Raw genomic sequence first — 14,067 nt, forward strand, 5'->3', positions numbered from 1 at the left:
ATTAGTTATTATATTAATTTTAATTACTTTAATTGATTGATTAAATGAGACCACAACAGAGACTAAAGTTAGTTACTCATACTAGAGAAGAGAGATATACTTTGAGTTCCTATTTACTGTTTATGAAGCAAAAACTAATATGGAGTTACTTTTTATGACAGGTGGGCCATAAATAGGGACTGGGATGGGATGAGTTCCGCTACCACAATCACCCAACCTTCCAAGATGTTCCATCCCACCGACACCAAGTGTGAACAAGTTCTCATTCATGGGCGTCCAACATACTGGTAACGCTGATGCGGAATACTGTGGTTCTCGCCGTCGGGTGGACGCAGCCGGACATGTGCATCGATTGGCTTAGAAGCAAGATGCCGACGAAGGATCTTTAGGTATCTACGAAGAATCTTTGTGGTTGGCATCTGTGGAAGGATCTTTTTCTCGTAGGAATTGGAGTAACCCTATCATTCATCATCTCACCTAATGCTGTCAGAGGTGTAGCACACTCAAACGACGTAACTCAATTATCCCAAGAAAGATCCCTCGTGATATCTTCGAATGGTCACATCACATTGTCACATTAGAGACCTACTTAGATCGACCGGAAAGCAAATGTTCTTCACCTCTTCATGCACATTTTCAGTATATATGCGGAATAAAATACGACCTATCAACGTCCCTGATAAGGTAAGCATCACTCCACCAACACACTTCCTGCGCGATAGTCGACCGAAAGACGCGGTCAATGGAAGAGGAGGCAGACAAGAAACCAGCTTCGGAGGTATGTGGACCTGAATAACCTGTATAAGGTAAACATTTAATGTCTCTTCACTGACCTGTGTTGACTAGTGTTGCAGGAGGGATTGGTGGCGGCGGCTCTGTTGAAGGTGAACGCCACGATGGATGCGCTGAACAGGAACATTGTGAGACTACTTGAGGTATATATGATATTTGTCTATCTGCATGCATACTCCATTTGCCCTTAGATTGGCCATCCCCTACTTCGGTCTGACCCAGATCTGTCTTTGCTTTCCCAATTTCTTGAGAAAGAGCACTCTCAGGTGAACGTATTCACTGATGACCTTAGAAAAGCACTCGGCCAGGTTGACGAATACCTTAACAAGTACGTCAGGATGGGAGGGGAGCCTGGGACGAGAACCGTCGATGCCGGGTCCCAGGTCACCGCAGCCATGCCGGAAAGTAGCGCTCAAAGGATGGGAGAATGGAGCCCAGCGGCGGATATCGACATCGTTGACCTAACTGCGGGACCCCGCGAGAGACGCATGGCAAGACCCAGAAGCGGGGGTGGAGCTAACATCAGTCCTAGCATGACGAAACACTGGGCAGACAGCACCATCATGTTTGAGTCAATGCTCTATAATGATTTTTGCATGGCACCTGGAGTGTCGTGCCAGACAAACCTCGCATGGACCGCACATGCCCCGCAGTATAACACGTCCCATTCCACCCCCAACACGCTCGGCAACACAGCGCTTGTAAGTGAAACTGGACAGCCCTATAGGCAGAGTGCCGTATTACTTGAACAACCACATGTGCACTCGCGTAAATTATTTTTTTCACCCTGCTCCGACATGACAGGACACGATGGGATCCAATATCCAAAGCAGTGTACACATCATAGGAAGCGACTCGGCACTTCCCCCAAAGTTCATCAAAAGAGGGGAACTCCCCGACGACATGAGAACACCTCCGAAAATGCGGAGAAACCCAAGACAGCAGAACAGCCAACACATTCCATCACTTGTAGCAGTGACCTTTCCGCCGGTAAGGCTTATATTGTCAGGATTAATGTATCATTTAAGGTGTACTCGAAGTACAACAGAATTTCGGACACGGCTAAACTTTATTTATTCTTTCCGCAGTTCATACGTGCCGACGTCAAGATAACCCGCCAGATGGGTTTTCCATTGGAGGCGGCCCATATGGTAGCCTACATCTTTGGCGATTCTATGAACCCTGACGAGAAACTGTTTCGGCGCGGGGATCGCCAACTGGATCGAGAGTTATTTTCGTCGCTTCTGCCTAGGAATGAACCATCAGCCTACATCCTCGAGCTGCTTGCGCTCAAGGCCACATGGACACAGTCGCAGCTACAACGGTGTTCGGTCTGGTCCCTTCCGCTGATATTTTCGGTAACGTCTCCAAACTATGTCCATCCCGTTTCCTCTTGTTTTTTGCGCTACAGTTACGACCACTATATGACCGGACCCTCTCACACGTGACAGGAATTTGCTCTAACCGAGGACATCGACGACGCCACGCTGATGGACTACTTTCGTGGGACATGGCTACCACGGCCGAACGGCCTGAGATATGTAAGCATTGTTGCGGCGCATACCGCATGAAAAACCAGAAATAAAAAGAAAAATAAAATAAATTTGTGCAAAACCAAAAAACCAGCATGCTCTTTATCATTCCTGTTGTCACTCATCCCTGACCGGAAACGCTAACGCTTGACTCCGTGCCAGATCTAAGTCCAGATGAAGGACGTCATCGACGACATGAGGAGACTCACTATTACCTAATGGACGTGGAGGTCTCCAGTCGCCGGATGTGGATATTCGACAGCTTTCCAACACAGGATACTATCATGGGAAGAAAGTTTGCGGTTAAATCGGTGGTACGTAATGAGCATTCCCTTGGTCCCGTAATGCATCTCTATTTGGAGGGTTGTATTTTGTTTTTTTTTATTACCAGAATAGCTTTGAATTGGTAGGCCTATTGGGGTTAGTCCGAATCACGTATAATCCAAAAACGAAAAAAAAAACGAAAAAAAAATGGTGCGTCCCTTCGGCCGGATTGGGACCCAGGTTGGTTTTTTTTATTGTCTTTTTTTTTTTGGGTGGACTTGGCACAATACCATACTTTCATATTTTTGTCAAGTAAAAAGGGAACAAAAAAAAATCAACGTTAACTCCTCTCCCGTCTCATCTTCTGCCATTTTGCAGGCTAGGATTCTAGACAAGATCTTGACAACCATGTTCCCAAACATCGACGTCTTAGGAAGGAATCTGCCGCTGTTTGAGTGGAATCCGGACCTCGTCCTGGAGATCACCAATGAGAACAACGGGTAGGAATTATTGTATCACGTCAACCATATATATGTGTTCTCCGGTTTTGACAGGTATTCACCAATTTCTATTTCCGGGGGCGGCTGCTAAAAAAAAGTTACAAGGACAAGCTGTGGATGATGCTGTGGCTTCAAATGGAGCAGATGTTCACAACCAACCCTGTCCCGCAGAGGAAGGTATTCAACCCAACTTTTTCCACACTGTATGCATGTTAGAATGATTCCCGTTGTGTAAAGATCTCCTAATAGACACATCTATGTATGCCTTTTCTTTCTCATGTTGTAGAGCATCGATCAACTGTCTGACAGGATACGAATTGACACTGTGTTAGCTATTGTAAACGAGCATTTCAACAAGCTCTGTGATGAGATAAGGCAGCGGGCAGAGGTGGACTGGAATAGCCGGAGGGCAATGGCCACTGTGCTACCATGACCCTGTTGATGCTGTGAGCTTCGTTTTGATCATGCTGGGCTCTTCATGCCCCCTTTTGTTGGCGACCAGGGTGGGCCGTCACTTTGAAGTGGTACCAACACATCGTTGTACACGAATCCACTTCGACGTTATAGCTACCCGACCCGCCATTTTAGAAATTTATGTCATTAGGTTTAACTGATTGAATGTGCTTTTCCGTATGTAATTCAATGGAGTCTGCAATATAGTACACTGCCTTTATTATCATTCCCTAAACAAAGCCCCTTGTGGATTGTTTTTTTTTTTCCTTCCTGATGGATAGTGCCATACTCTTAGTACCAGAAAAGCCAAAACCTTCGATGAAACACAGTTTCAAAGTTATAGGCATTTTCGACTCGAACTCGGACATCCCTAAGCCATATAGCTTTCCAACGCAATGAAAACTTTCATTTGGCAACAGTGTCTCGTTATAATTCCTTGCGTCTCACCCGCTCACCACATGACTCGGATTACATTAACATGTCGTATCTAATTTAATTAATAAAACACAACCGCAACTATTGTTACAACACAGACCAACACATTTAGGAGGCACATCCTCACAAGCTGCATTACATAATCCATCATTTTAAACGCAAGCAATATTACCAGAATTAAAGCGTAACTCACATAACCTATGCATTCGCCCCTCCGGATGTCACCTCAACAAGTAAAACGCGTAGCAGCTAGCCATATTCAATCCAATCCAGCACGATGCGTAACTTCCAACAAGAATAGTTCAGCCAACTCACTCAAATTCGTATTAGTCCTCACCCCCCTCTCCTGCTTCCATGCTATTGTAAGCCGCACCGGCTTCGAAACTATCGATGTTCTCCCCCATACTTGATTGTTGACACTTGCAAGAATTGTGTCCGCCCTTTCCACACAGTCGACACCTCTGAACACGGCGAAACTTACCCCGAGAGGTGACAACTCTTCGACCGCATCCTTTGTACCTTGCCCGCAACGGGTCCCAAACAGACACCCTGCTGGCCTCCTCAGCAACACCCAGCCTTTGGCGATGTTTGTCCTATAGGGATTGGCGCTCCTTTGTCTACCTTATTTTTACGTCCACGTAGTCCTCGAAGAACCGGCAAGACAAGCTCACCAGCTCCCTACAATCATCAAGCATCGCCGCGTGCATGCTCATGTATGCTGCGTCTGGGATCTCCCCAACACGTACTCCGTCGTTGGGTGCACGCGGCTACTTTGCCCTCTTTGTCCACCGTTCAAGTATTAGGCTTCTGGGAATAGCTGTCATGTTCAGATAAACCAGAACCCCAACCATGTGGACATAAGGAAGCCCGAAGGACTCCATCCGCTGACAAGAACAACTGAATTCGACGTCTTCCTCGGCCCACGACACGGCCCATGATCTCTGCTTGCAGTACATTGTGACCTCGAACAAAACACAAGCGCTCGTCCTCTTGGTGGACACAACTCTAACATTGCTGGCTAGAATCAGCACCTCCCAAAACAGTTCAAAAACCTCTTTTGTATAAACCGTCGCAGCGAACTGCTCAATGGCCTCGAGTTTCGTTTTTACTGCAGGCTCGCCGTATGCAGACTTGTAGTCTGCCACTAGTTCTCTCCTCCTCATGAATTCCAAATAGTGTTGGAAATGCTCCACGAACTCCCTCAGATTGTACCCGTTGTGTATAAATTTTCCAAGCTGCATATTCAAAGCCTCGCACCTCGATGTCGTCTTCAGTCCTGTGAAGAATTTCCCCCAGATATGTCCATTAGACCATGAATGTTTCTTTGCATACATATCCACTATCCACGGATGATCCTCCAACCTGTGGTCTGCCACGCTATCCGTCCATATTCTCTCAAATTCGTCAACCTCTAGATGTCCCATCAGGCATAGACGAAATTTCCAAAGAAAACCCGGCCGTCCAACTCTAGCAGTGGCGTTCCTTAACAAATGCCAGCTACACAACCTGTGATGTGCACCGGGAAAAACTATGCTAACCGCACTCTTCATGGCGAGGTCCCCGTCCGTGATGACAGACTTCGGCTGTTTTCCTTTCATTACCTCAAGAAATGACCGCAACAACCACACATAGCTTCCTTCGCTCTCCTTGCTCAAGATGGCGCAGCCGAACACCGCTGTCCTCATATGATGGTCCACCCTTGAGAATATTACCAAAGGGCACTTGTATTTGTTACGACTGTACGTTGCATCAAAACCCAGGACATCCCCAAACACGTTGTAGTCATAACGACTTGTACCATCGCACCAGAAGAGATTTTCCAGCCTCTTGTCAACATTCAGTGAGTACTTCTAGAACATCCCAGAATCAGTGGCCCTTAAAGTTCCCAAGAGCTTCAACACGGCCTCAGCATCTGTCGCGCCAGCCCGCCTTTGCTTCTCTATCGCATTGTATATGTCCTTTATCTCGAACCCGACAGTCTCGAATCCTCCTGACTGATTGGCAAAGGCGCGGAAAATTGTCGGCACCCGCAACCCAGATTTTCTCATGGAATTGATTTGGTGCAAATCGCCTTCCTTGACTACTCTGTGTGACTGCGACAGACCCCTAAACCTCGCATCCAGCATGGGATGATTATGGTTATCACAGAATTGTTCAACAAACCATCGCCCGCTGGCATTATCAACGTGGACCTTAATCCGGGCTTCACACCCGCACCGCGTGATCGGTCGAGGATCCATCTTCCTGTCTTCCTGCTGCATGTGTTTCCCATCTCGCTCTCCTTCCCTCGAGCACACGAATATCTGCCAAATGATTTCGCCTTCCGCCCCCTGCTTTGTTCTGCGACCCACCTTGGACCTCCTGACCGAGAATTCCTTGATGCGACCGTATTCGTTGTAATAGTCATGAGCTACCTGTAGGCTTGTGAACTCCGTCGTAAGGACGTCGTTGGCTGTCAAGGAAGAAAATTCAATGGCGCCAAAGGACCCTATCCCGTTAACAATCCTCACCACTGCTTCTGCATCTATGTCCGCATCTCCGGCGGACGAATCCATCGCTTCTGCTTCCTCTACCGGCACGGTTTCGCCGCTCATTCCATCATCAGCATCCTGCAACGAACAACATCCGGCATGTGTGACAACAGGCGGTGAGCCACATCAACATAAACCAGTCAACAGAAACTCATAACATGAACAACAAACACACCTGTGACGCATGGACTCGGTCAAAATTAGATGAAAACTCGTAGCTAGGCTCCACAAACCCATTCGACTGTCACAGTTCAAAAAATCGCAGTGAGCAAACAGAACATCGGCGTTATCAACCGTAACTACGAACACACAGCTATAATTCCAGACATCCTAAAATAATCCAACTAAAACTCATTCAACTGTAAAGACCAACCACGATTTTCGGCACAGAATTTAAAAAGTAACAAATCTAATTCGGCTATGTGCCATTCTAAACGGTAACCTCGAAACATCAAACGCTTAAAACTGTTGGGGACACGGGGAGGCACGGGCCCCCAATTGAAATCAATTTCTGCGCATACCTCCCCCGGCATTATCGGACGGTAAAAAAGCTCAATGACACCGACAAAGCATACCTGTGAATCTGGTTGCCCTGTGTGGTCCATTGCCTTCGCTTACTGTGAACCTTAAGTCGGCCAGATCTCGATCTGTGCTTCTGCGCCGTTCAATCCCGCATTCTCCTCCGCCGTGGACCGCCGTCTCCGCACAGGTCGACCAAACGAAGCTTCACACTGACCCCAGCACAGCTTTCACCTACCTATTAATGGAGTTTGGGCCTTTCATTTAATAACCTCATTCTCGTCTCCTCCCTCCGTTTTTCCTTTTTTCCACAATTCATCCCCAACCGCTACTTTATTTATTTGTGAACCGACCCCATATTTGTTCAAAATTCACATTACTACTTGGTACACCAAGGTCTTGAATATACTTTCCCCACCGAAGAAACGTCCTTTTTTCAAAGTTTTGTATTTTCTCTTCTTTATTTCTTTCTTCTATCTTAGAAGAAATTTCATTTCTTCAAGATATAATCTAGGCATATCCATATATTAGACCAGATTACGTTTTTATAAATCCAGATTAGTATATGGTCATTTGTATTATTTTTTGAAGTCTCAAAGAATTAGAACAGAATCCGTCAACTCTATTGTAGAAGTTGAGATCGTCTTTTTTACTGGTTCATATTGAGTTTTTTAACTCCATAATTTCTTATTAAAACTTGATACAGTGACAATCTTTAGTCCTAAAAATGTTTAAGCAAAGAATATTTAAAATTCTTAAGTTAAGTTGCGGTTTGCTTTGAGTCTTCTATGTGAAAATTAGGAGAATATCTAAAGTTGTTAGTTAGTAAGGTACGGAACCTGAGTTACTTATTAGTTTAAGAAGGTTGAGGTAAGTATCTAATGTTCTTAGGTTGGCGAAGAGTCAATCTTAGTCACTTCGTAGTCTTGAAAAGACTTGAGAATATAAAAAATCTAACATTCTTAGGTTGGTGGGGGTATCCAATCTGAGTATTACCTAAGAAGTTCAATAAAATATCTAAAATCCTTGGTTGTGGAGTTACCCAATCGAGTCTTGTCTAAAATTGTCAGAAGAATATCAAAGATTTTAAAATTGGGTTGCAATTTAATCTAAATCAAAACTGCAACCTGCAAAAACTCTGCAAATAATATCTGTGTACGCTCATTCTGTTATTAGAGTTCTCAAATTACTTAAAGACTAAATACAGACCTTTTAGGCCGAACCAATATATTGCCTATATATTTCTTCTGAATTTTATCTCTTTATTGCCTTGGTTATACAATGATCATACAAAGATTTATTCATCTAACATTATTGGCTTTTTAAAAATTCTGTCAACTAAAATGATAATATAGAGTTAAAGACAAACATTATGACTTTTATCCTCTGTCTCTAATTTGCTGGGAAATGCCAGAGAAGGCGTTACATGTTTATGGTTAAAATTAGAAAGTAGGCTTCAAGGCGTGGTTTTATAGTATCATTTGTTAGTGCAAAGAACTAGCACACTTTTCCTTTTTCGCTTTATGTTTTTGCCATCCGATAACCTTGAGGATGGGTCATGCGATTAACGATCTACTGACTTTTCCAAAAATATAATTGAATGCCAAATAAAGAAACATCATATATCATATTTCATTCATCTAGAGTAATAATAAATCTTAATAAAAATCTTATATACTATATCAAGGGTACGATAGAAAGATTGAGTTTGGAAATTTGCACATGAAATTCTCAGGTGGACTAATCATATACTAAAGATGATATCATCATCTCCAAGTCAGTATTTTATTTTTTTAAATTTCAATCAACACCACGTCGGTTGAAAACTGTAATAAACGGTAGTGTGTTAAAATTACTTTTTTATGGTTCTAATGCTGGTTTTGACCTTAAAAAAAACTGGGTTCTAGCGCAATGCTGGCCACCCATTACACGACAGGACTTTATAGGTATAACCTCTCTGATTCAGCGAAAAATGTAACCTAACATTTATCCAGCTTAAGAAAAACAGTTACAATTGATTTATGTCCAATCTATGGTCTTCTCCTGGTAGATAGATGGGAATAAAACAATGTCCATGTCCCCATCAAGTTTTTTGTTGTCCAACTGTTACATTCAAATTCCTACTCTAGCCATTCATGGTCAAATAGGAACTTTCTGGCCGCTGATAGACCCAATTCTAACTTCACTAGCAGGCGGCAGCAACGGACAATCTCCGGAGACTTTGATTCAGAAGGGTCACCTCATAAATCTTTCTGAACATAATGATCATCACACCACATACATGTTTAACTTAACCAAGGGAGTAGTGTTAGTATGCAACACTTTGCCCGGTTAACAACTGCAAGATACAACCATGAGACTTAAAACCTATCAGAGGCAAATTGAGTGAAATCTAGCGTCTCTGTGATCAAGAATTTATATGTTACATGTTTAGCAATTAGCAGTAGAAGCATAATTTGAAACAAAATCAGGACCATAAGCGGAAATTTTTTTTATAAAAAATGTAGTTAACAAATAAAAATAATTGTAAAAAGCTTTTCTTTAGCCTATAAAATTGCTATAGTATTTAAATAAAATAAATATAAAAGTACTTTTCCCTTTTTATATTCAAAATTTAAAAGATAAAACAGGAATTTAAGGGATTGCTTGGTTTGTATTTCCATTTTGAAGGGAACAAAAAAAAAAGATTTTATTACGTTTACTATTCTTTTTCTTTCTTCATGAAATTCTAAAAAATTAAAGATAAAAATAGGGGGAGAAAAAACCAAACAAACACTTCTACTTCCTCATTATTTGGCACATTCAAAACTCAATATATTTGGAAACTAGACTATCCTGAATTTTCGAAGGCAAAGATATTTGGAGAAAGTATTCCTAATTTTTCCAGAAGCAGCTTTATATCTAATTCTCAGAAACGGGGTAATTTTCTTGTTCTGCAATATTTTAAGAGGAGAAAAAAGAACTAAAACACAATTTTAAAAGTAGTTTTTTAGGTAGCTAATCACAAATAGGCCCTATTCTACATGCTACATACCTTTATAATTAAGGAAGCACATAGACTGCAACATGTTTTATTTGAAAGGGGAGAATATGATGGAGGAATTGTGGCCACCAAAACCAAATGAATTAGACAGTGCTGCCTTGACTTCCAGTCTCTCCTTCTTTGGGCCCACAAGCACATTAGCATCCTGGTTTTTCGTTCAGTTATGTAGTTAACCAAAAGTAGAGAATTTAACCATATAAATGGTAGTCGACACACTTTCAAAAGAAAAATTTAAAAATAAAATAGGGAGAGACTGGTGCAAAAAAATATCATACCACTCCTTTGTCTGGGCTTTCCAGATTGATATTGGGATGAATCCACCCTGTCCTTATTGCCTACAAAAAGAAAAAGAAAAACTGAAGCTCAATATCTGTTCAGTGAAAGTTTCGCTAATTATATTTCATAGAAGATTCAGTATTTTCACCTGCACTGTTGCAACAGCTTCGACTCCACCAGCTGCCCCTAGAAGATGGCCAATCATAGATTTAGTGGAATTCACTTTAAGCTGTGGAACAAGAGACCACCGTAAGCACAATAATAAGGTAATCAGGGGAATAAACTAAAGCAATTAGAAGGGTAAGAGATAACGATTACCTAAAACGATCCATATTATAGGTAACAAGGTAAATTTACCTCAGGATTGCGACCGAAGCAATGCATCAGAGCCTGGTACTCCTTGAGATCTCCAGCCGGCGTAGACGTGGCATGTGCATTTATGTAGTTCACATCCTCTTTTGATAGTCCCGAGTGAGTTAGTGCCTTTTCAATGCAAAGAATCACACCAGCCCCTGTTTGAAATGTGATAATTAGTTTACATGCATATTGCAGGGAATAGCTGGCTATAAATAGGAATAAGAGATGGAGAACTGGAGAGTCATAATTAAGAACTTGAAAAAGATTTTCGATATATGAGAAAACTCTTAGCTTATCCCTCAATATTCGTATAGAGATTCAGGGTTTTTGGCCATTGACCAAGAACTAGAAAAAAACATTCTTGTCTACCTACTAAGGTAGAATAAAAAGAACTTCATGCAAGCTTAACCCATGCATGATCTCCCATGATAAATAACAGCCCAATGCACAAGCATCCTGCATTATGCAAATCTTATCTCGCAATGGTCTTGTATTAAACTTTCTAGGTTCTTCCAAAGCATGCCTTGGCAGAATTTGTACAAGATGGTCATTCCAAAACCATTACTCCAATAAGAAGAGACAACATGACAACATTATTCCAAAACCACCAGAAATTTTGTTAAATTTAGAACAAAAGCCAAGGTTGTGTTTGGCACCATTGTCAATTTGTTGCTGAAATAGTTCTCCTGACCTTGAAAGACAAACAAGAACAGTAAGAACAATACGATGAAAATAACATCATCAAAGCCTTGTCCTCTACTCCTCTTAGGTGGGATCAATTGCACTAATTACATAACACTTTAGCATTCTATCACAAGTCATGTCTACTGTTATTAAACAATTAAAATTAAACTTACTGGTTTTGCCTATAGTTGTTCATAGTCTGTTCCTCTAACTCCATGGCAAGATATCATTACATCTACTCTACTTAGAGAAGCTGAACAGACCTTCTCAATGTATGTCCAATAACCTAAAGCAAAACTGTACCAACTTTTCTACAATAGGCACTATAGTAGCTTTCTGTCTAATACATTCATTTCAAAACATATCTTGTATGGTATATCCACTCAACCAACCGGCATCCACATCTCTACTACATTGATCTTATTTTGGTGTAAGCTTTTTTCTATTGCCCATTGTTCAGTACTATAATGCTTAAGTCTTATAATTGCACAATAAAGTTTAGGGCCGGGTGGATATTGTCACTCCCAATTTGATAATGTCACTCCATTACATGTTATTTCCAAATTACCCTACATGGAATATTTTCCCATCACCATGAAAAAATCACATTCGAGAGGAGTAGCAAAATCAATTTTGGGAGTGGCAATAACAATATCAATTCCCTCCTTAAAGTTTTCCCTAAAAAGTGAGCAGTGAGATCATAATATGTGTGTGTATCTTTGTGTCTACATAGATGTGTGTGTTTCAGATCATTTTCATCTAGAAGTTATTCAAAGCCTCAAAGAAACAGAATAACATTTTTAACATTAACATAGCAGATTTTCTTTCTTGTACTTTGAAATAGATCATTTTAGAACACTTCCAAGCATTCTCCACAGCCAAATAAATGTAAAAACGGCAGTAGCTTTTAACAAGTTAAAGTCCACTTTTTTGTAAAATATAATTCATCCACAGAAGTCCTCATATTCAAACATGTATAACATACAACTCTAAACAAAGAAAAATTCTAATGCAATGTTCAATTTAGGGTTATAGTGAGTAGAAAAACATTGTGAAATCTATATTTGCACACAAAGAATACATGAAAAGGCTGATATAAATCAGGATCTATGAGCCATCACACCAAAATTCATTCAGTGCATATCTACCATTCTTCAAAGTCAAATAATTTTTGTTTCTTCAAAACACTAACTTTAAGAGGGTTTATTCCTTACTCCCAAAAATAAATAAAAAAAAAATTAAAATTACAATCAGGAGAACGCATATTTGCTAAACGACTGTCTTTGTGAACTTGAACAAGAGAAATAAAATGACACCAAAGCAGCATTTTCATTTAACCTCATGGTTCCAGGATCGCAAAGCCAGAGAAAACAAGAGTTTCATTTACCACTTAGTTATTGTTATTGTTATTGTTATCATAAAACAAGAGTTTCATTTACCACTTGGTTATTATTATTGTTATTATTAGTGTTATTGTTATTGTTATTATTATTGTTATTCTTATATGAATAACTGAGAAGGCCTTAATGAAGATTTAACATTTTACCATCAGGGTGAGGCTCCGTCATATGATAAGCATCACAAGTGAAGCTTCCACCACGGAACTCTGCATATATTTCTGCTCCTCTTTGCTGCATCCAAAAAAACAAATTAGATGGCGTTCAATTTAAAAGTTAAAATGAAACATGGTACGAGAAATATAAGCAGTGTTAACTAAAACAAGAAGTTTGAAGCCTAGGAGCATGATTCCAACACGGGATAGGACAATGGTCAGAGCAACATTGTTTTTCTACTCTTGGAAGAAACTGAAGGATGAGAAGAAATATATAAAGTAGTATTGCAGTAATATCTATAGCAAAGTTTTTCAAAGGTGGTTCCACTATCAAATACTTATATTACAATAGAAGTACCTTAGCATGCTCTAACTCTTCTAAAAGCAAAACTCCAGCCCCTTCACCCATGACAAATCCATCGCGGTTCTGTTATAACATAAATTAGTTCTTAGCATCTGAAATTCAAGGCATGGTAAATAGTAACAATGATAGTAGATGTTGTTTATGAACAGAACACCAAGCATTACAATAGTCTAATAACTATTCATGTTGTTAAAAGTTGTTTATGAATGTTGAACCTGATGAATTAACTCCCTTTAAGAATTGAGCATAATTTCTCATTATCAATTTCGGCTACTTTTAGACATCAAGAAATTCTGATTTCTGATTGTTATGGTTTCTCTTTCAACTTCAGGCTGTGTCTTTCCCATTTTATTCCTATACAATGATATGAAAAGTCATTTCTTATTAAACACTGTTGAATATATAAGACAGTCAGAAAGTTTTGTAAAAGGTAGAACATAGACGTGCAAATCCTTCAAACATATTGAATAGTTTGAGTAAAGTAAGCTTCCTCAGTTACTCGATTTCTTTAAAAGACAAGAAATAGCACATACTAATCCAACTTCCAACAGAGTGTGTGAGTATATATAGAGATAGTGAGAGAGAGAGAGAGAGATATAAGAAAAAAAAAATATGAGAACTCAAGAACATAAATGGGAAAAAAAAAATAAAAAAGGACAAGTATTAGGATTCCTAAAGCATTACGCTATCCCAAGGGCGTGAAGCTTTAGTAGGATCGCTGTTTCTCTGAGAGAGTGCCCTGCATGCCACAAAGCCTCCCAAGCC

General features: G+C 40.5%; 2 protein-coding genes across 3 annotated transcripts in view; both read right to left on the reverse strand.

Annotated features, from left to right (window-relative positions):
- On the reverse strand, positions 4,744–7,112 carry LOC107633138 (protein FAR1-RELATED SEQUENCE 5-like). Its single transcript, XM_016336774.1, has 4 exons — positions 7,083–7,112; positions 6,683–6,748; positions 5,878–6,585; positions 4,744–5,826 (listed from the first exon to the last, which is right to left on the reverse strand). Exons 1-4 carry the CDS (start codon positions 7,110–7,112, stop codon positions 4,744–4,746), a joined length of 1,887 nt encoding a protein of 628 aa, XP_016192260.1.
- Positions 8,842–14,067, reverse strand: part of LOC107630510 (3-oxoacyl-[acyl-carrier-protein] synthase II, chloroplastic) — an 8,322-nt gene continuing 3,096 nt past the window's right edge. For both annotated transcript variants that reach the window (XM_021118921.1, XM_016333664.2), the window contains 8 exons: positions 13,987–14,067; positions 13,297–13,365; positions 12,933–13,017; positions 10,703–10,857; positions 10,494–10,574; positions 10,345–10,404; positions 10,061–10,214; positions 8,842–9,364 (listed from right to left, as the gene is read on the reverse strand). The exon at positions 13,987–14,067 is cut by the window's right edge. In XM_021118921.1, the coding sequence (XP_020974580.1) occupies positions 10,098–10,214; positions 10,345–10,404; positions 10,494–10,574; positions 10,703–10,857; positions 12,933–13,017; positions 13,297–13,365; positions 13,987–14,067 (648 nt within the window). In that variant the 3' untranslated portion in view covers positions 8,842–9,364; positions 10,061–10,097. The remainder of the gene's footprint in view (positions 9,365–10,060; positions 10,215–10,344; positions 10,405–10,493; positions 10,575–10,702; positions 10,858–12,932; positions 13,018–13,296; positions 13,366–13,986) is intronic.

Source organism: Arachis ipaensis, chromosome B03, assembly GCF_000816755.2.
Source record: "Arachis ipaensis cultivar K30076 chromosome B03, Araip1.1, whole genome shotgun sequence".
NCBI lineage: Eukaryota > Viridiplantae > Streptophyta > Magnoliopsida > Fabales > Fabaceae > Arachis > Arachis ipaensis.

Bases quoted from the DNA above. Each gene is read 5' to 3' on its own strand.
- LOC107633138 (XM_016336774.1), bottom strand. From the start codon at position 7,112: ATGGACCACACAGGGCAACCAGATTCACAG. The intron at 6,749-7,082 runs GTATGCTTTGTC...GAACTGTGACAG, and splicing joins CAGGGCAACCAGATTCACAG to TCGAATGGGTTTGTGGAGCC. The intron at 6,586-6,682 runs GTGTGTTTGTTG...TGTTCGTTGCAG, and splicing joins ACCGAGTCCATGCGTCACAG to GATGCTGATGATGGAATGAG.